The 3,477-nt window shown below is 27.1% G+C and overlaps 1 protein-coding gene across 1 annotated transcript in view; it reads left to right on the forward strand.

Annotated features, from left to right (window-relative positions):
* The window catches only part of LOC140671305 (uncharacterized), a 3,169-nt gene extending 438 nt beyond the window's left edge, over positions 1-2,731 (forward strand). Inside the window, exons 2-7 of the mRNA XM_072902563.1 lie at positions 245-350; positions 705-966; positions 1,093-1,218; positions 1,285-1,375; positions 2,281-2,426; positions 2,593-2,731. Coding sequence (XP_072758664.1) covers positions 245-350; positions 705-966; positions 1,093-1,218; positions 1,285-1,375; positions 2,281-2,426; positions 2,593-2,731 — 870 coding nt within the window. The remainder of the gene's footprint in view (positions 1-244; positions 351-704; positions 967-1,092; positions 1,219-1,284; positions 1,376-2,280; positions 2,427-2,592) is intronic.
* Positions 2,732-3,477: the final 746 nt, after the last annotated feature.

The raw sequence follows: 3,477 nt of genomic DNA on the forward strand, positions 1-3,477 counted from the left end.
AGATGTACTATAGAATTCATCGTTAAAGTCTTAGCTTTTATATTTTTCTCTGCAATTTGCGTGGTAAAGTACAACTTGTTCTATATAAATATCGAAAGTGTAAGTTAATAATAGTTTACAAAGTTTATGCAATTATGTGATAGCTTATTTATTAGAATAAGTTTTTTCAATAAATTTTTATGTTATATTTTCTGGAATTATTTTATGTATAAGAACAAATATATAAAGTTGTTAAAAACATCAGATAAAGGATTCATTGGATCAATTACTGCATATATATAATGAGATAAGAGACAACAATGAAATTGCTATTATGACGAAATGTGGGTATAATGGTAAAACGTGTTACCGTTGTATTTACAAGTAAGAAAATTTTGTTAAATTTGCCTGTACAAGTTCTTGTTAATATGTTGAGAGTTGTCAAGATTTCAGTTTTGGAAAATGGAAAAATGGATTTTGATAAAATACAATAATTTCTCCGTGTACATAATAATTAATAACAAATGTTTTTAAATTTTATATAAAGTCGTAGAAAAGATAACAATAATTATGAGATAAAAATCAATCACCAATTAATTAAATTAAGGGAAGAATTTTAAAGTTACAATTATAACATAGGCACACGACACAGTATAAAAATTAATTTTAAAAAACTCATATGATAAAAAAAATGATTATTTCGTTTTCTCACACTTTTGCAGTAGTTGGCGTTTGCACCGTATTTTTTGGTATTTCTATCGTGTTGTTCTGGCCGCAAATTTCCAACGTTACATTACCGACAAATGCGTCAAGATTATATCCCTTATTGATCACTACGGAATATTTTATCGATCAAGAGAAATATTATTATTTTATTATGTTTCACTTCTATACCATAGCTTGCATCCAGGGGCTTGTAATTATAGGGACAGGATCAATACTCGTTATGTATTGGGAACACATCGTTGGATTGTTCAAAATTGCCAGGTATGAACGTAAATATAAAGATACATATAATGTATCATTTTTAAACAAATGCTTAAATGAAACAATTTAAACTTAACCCGAGAAATGCATTCAGTTAATAAATTTTTGCGTACAGTTATAATACAGTACAACACAAACATTTTGTATTGAACGCGCAATGAACATTGACATGCTACAAAATATTAATCAAAACCACACTTTGATATGCAAGGGTTTAATTTGTGCTGTGAACATTCATCTACAAGCTATGAAGTTCAGTATACACTCGATGTGCGTGAACTATATACACGTTTAATATTAATTTTTTTATTTTTAAAGCTTAACCTATTATTTTCTATCCAATCTTGAGACAATGATGTTCTGTTTAGTAATATTTACAGTTGGCTCGGTCAGCTTTAATCTATTTCGAGTAAGTTTTCTACTTTTCTCTCAAATTTATTGTTTAAAACTCTTTATATTGCGTTTTTAAAACAGAGGTTTTGCGTTGAACGGTTGACCATTTGAGTTATGCGATTATTAAAAGTAAACAGTTATATACATTTCCCTTCTTCGATTTTGGCGATCATTTAATCGATTAAGATCTGACATCTGGGATCTGTCTTTTGTTTGATATTTTTTGTACAATATAAATCAATTCACAAGTGTCAGAACAAATGCTAATAAAAGAAAAAGTATTTTTTACCGAGTTCTGAGATAGAGATAAAAACAATATGATTGAAAGGGTATCATACATTTTGTAGTAAATATTAAAATCTAAAGAATCTTTTAAACAAAATTCAAAAGTATGTTTTTGATACTTTTCATTTCCCCCACCCCTCCCATAGAATGACGCCATAGTCCTTTAAATATTATGCTAGATATTGGAGATTTTTTTTTTTTTAAATTTAAAAAAATAAAAAAGTTACTTGAAATTACTTAAGAATACTTAAATATTTGATAATTATTTACTTTAGGAGAGGCAGCTCCAATGACTTTGACCTTGACATGTGTTGTCAAAGTCACTGTCCTGAGTAATGTTTACACAATACATTGTCATTTGTAATTTCACACAATACATTGTCTAATTTTAAGATAGTAAAATTTATAAAAATAAAAATAGATAAAACTAAAAATAAAAATTAAAAAGAAAACGCTTTTTCTAAACTTTACCTCTAAATTTTTGTAAATTATTACGTAATACAGTAATATATGATCCGAAAACATATTTAGTGAGCACATCATTATGAGAAGTGATCATCTTCTTTCTTGTGTATAAAAAAAATAATTTTTTATTAAATTATTAAATTATCTTGAAATCTTATTAGAGTATCTTAGATTTTTCAGATTGTATCGTCTAAAGAGAATATTGTGGACTTGCTGTACCTTTCAATATGTGCAACTACCACCATCTTATATATCTTCATAGACAACTATTTGGATGAATGTGTGACAAATAACAGTGATGACATATTTACTTCCGCGTAAGAAATGTATTTGCACAACACATGCACAAAGATATCAAACTGTAACATTAAATGTAGAGATATCTTACACAAGCACGATACTCAAATTTACTAATAAAGAACTAATTCGAGATACATTAAAGAGATTTTCATGTAAATTTATTATTTAAAATACGTTTTCTAGGTATAGCGTTCGGTGGTATGTAGCTCCATTGTACATACAGAAAATGATACTGTTCCTGTTACAAAGAAATTCGATAGTCTTTGCTCTTAAAACAGGTGGAGTGTTTGTTGCATCTATGCAGTGCTTTGCTTCGGTATGAAAAAAAAGATGTAGTAAAATATATCTAGAGAAATATATAATAAACATAAAAATTAGATTTTTTTTATTCCAGCTGATAAGACTTCAGTGTCTTATTTTACAGTCATATATTCCACACAATGACGAGATTAATATAATTTTAATTAAATGAAATCACGATAAAAGAAAAAATAAATATGGAAATTGTAATGAAGAAAAAAATATATAATTCACATATATTAGAAAAATAATAAAATTTATCTTTTTGACTCGTAGCTTAGATTATTGTTAGCGGCTTTTTTGATGAAAAAAATAAAAGAACATAGTTATTAAATTCAAAATCATGTTATTGCCTATATCTTTACACTGCGTATGCGTGCGTGCCTGCGGAGGTGCGTGTACACATCAAGTAAAACAAAGTATAATGAACATTTAATTACTTTATATTGTCTTTTCAAAATCATCACTATGCATAATATTTTTCTCTCTCTCTCTGTCTCTCTCACTGTCTCCCTCTCTCCCTCTCTCCCTCTTTCCCTATCTCTTTCTCTCTCTCTCTCTCTTTCTCTCTCTCTCTCTCTCTAACATGTTACGCTTCTAAATAAATATTTATTATTAATATTCATATAATTATTTAATTTTTAAACTTTTAATAATATATAATATGTATGGGTACTAAATTAAAAAAGAATATTTAATTTTTAATATAAGAAATGATATATTAATATAACTGCAATGGAATCTTTATTGCGTTAGTTTTTTTTTCCG

The sequence above is a fragment of the Anoplolepis gracilipes genome, chromosome 11 (assembly GCF_047496725.1).
Source record: "Anoplolepis gracilipes chromosome 11, ASM4749672v1, whole genome shotgun sequence".
Lineage (NCBI taxonomy): Eukaryota > Metazoa > Arthropoda > Insecta > Hymenoptera > Formicidae > Anoplolepis > Anoplolepis gracilipes.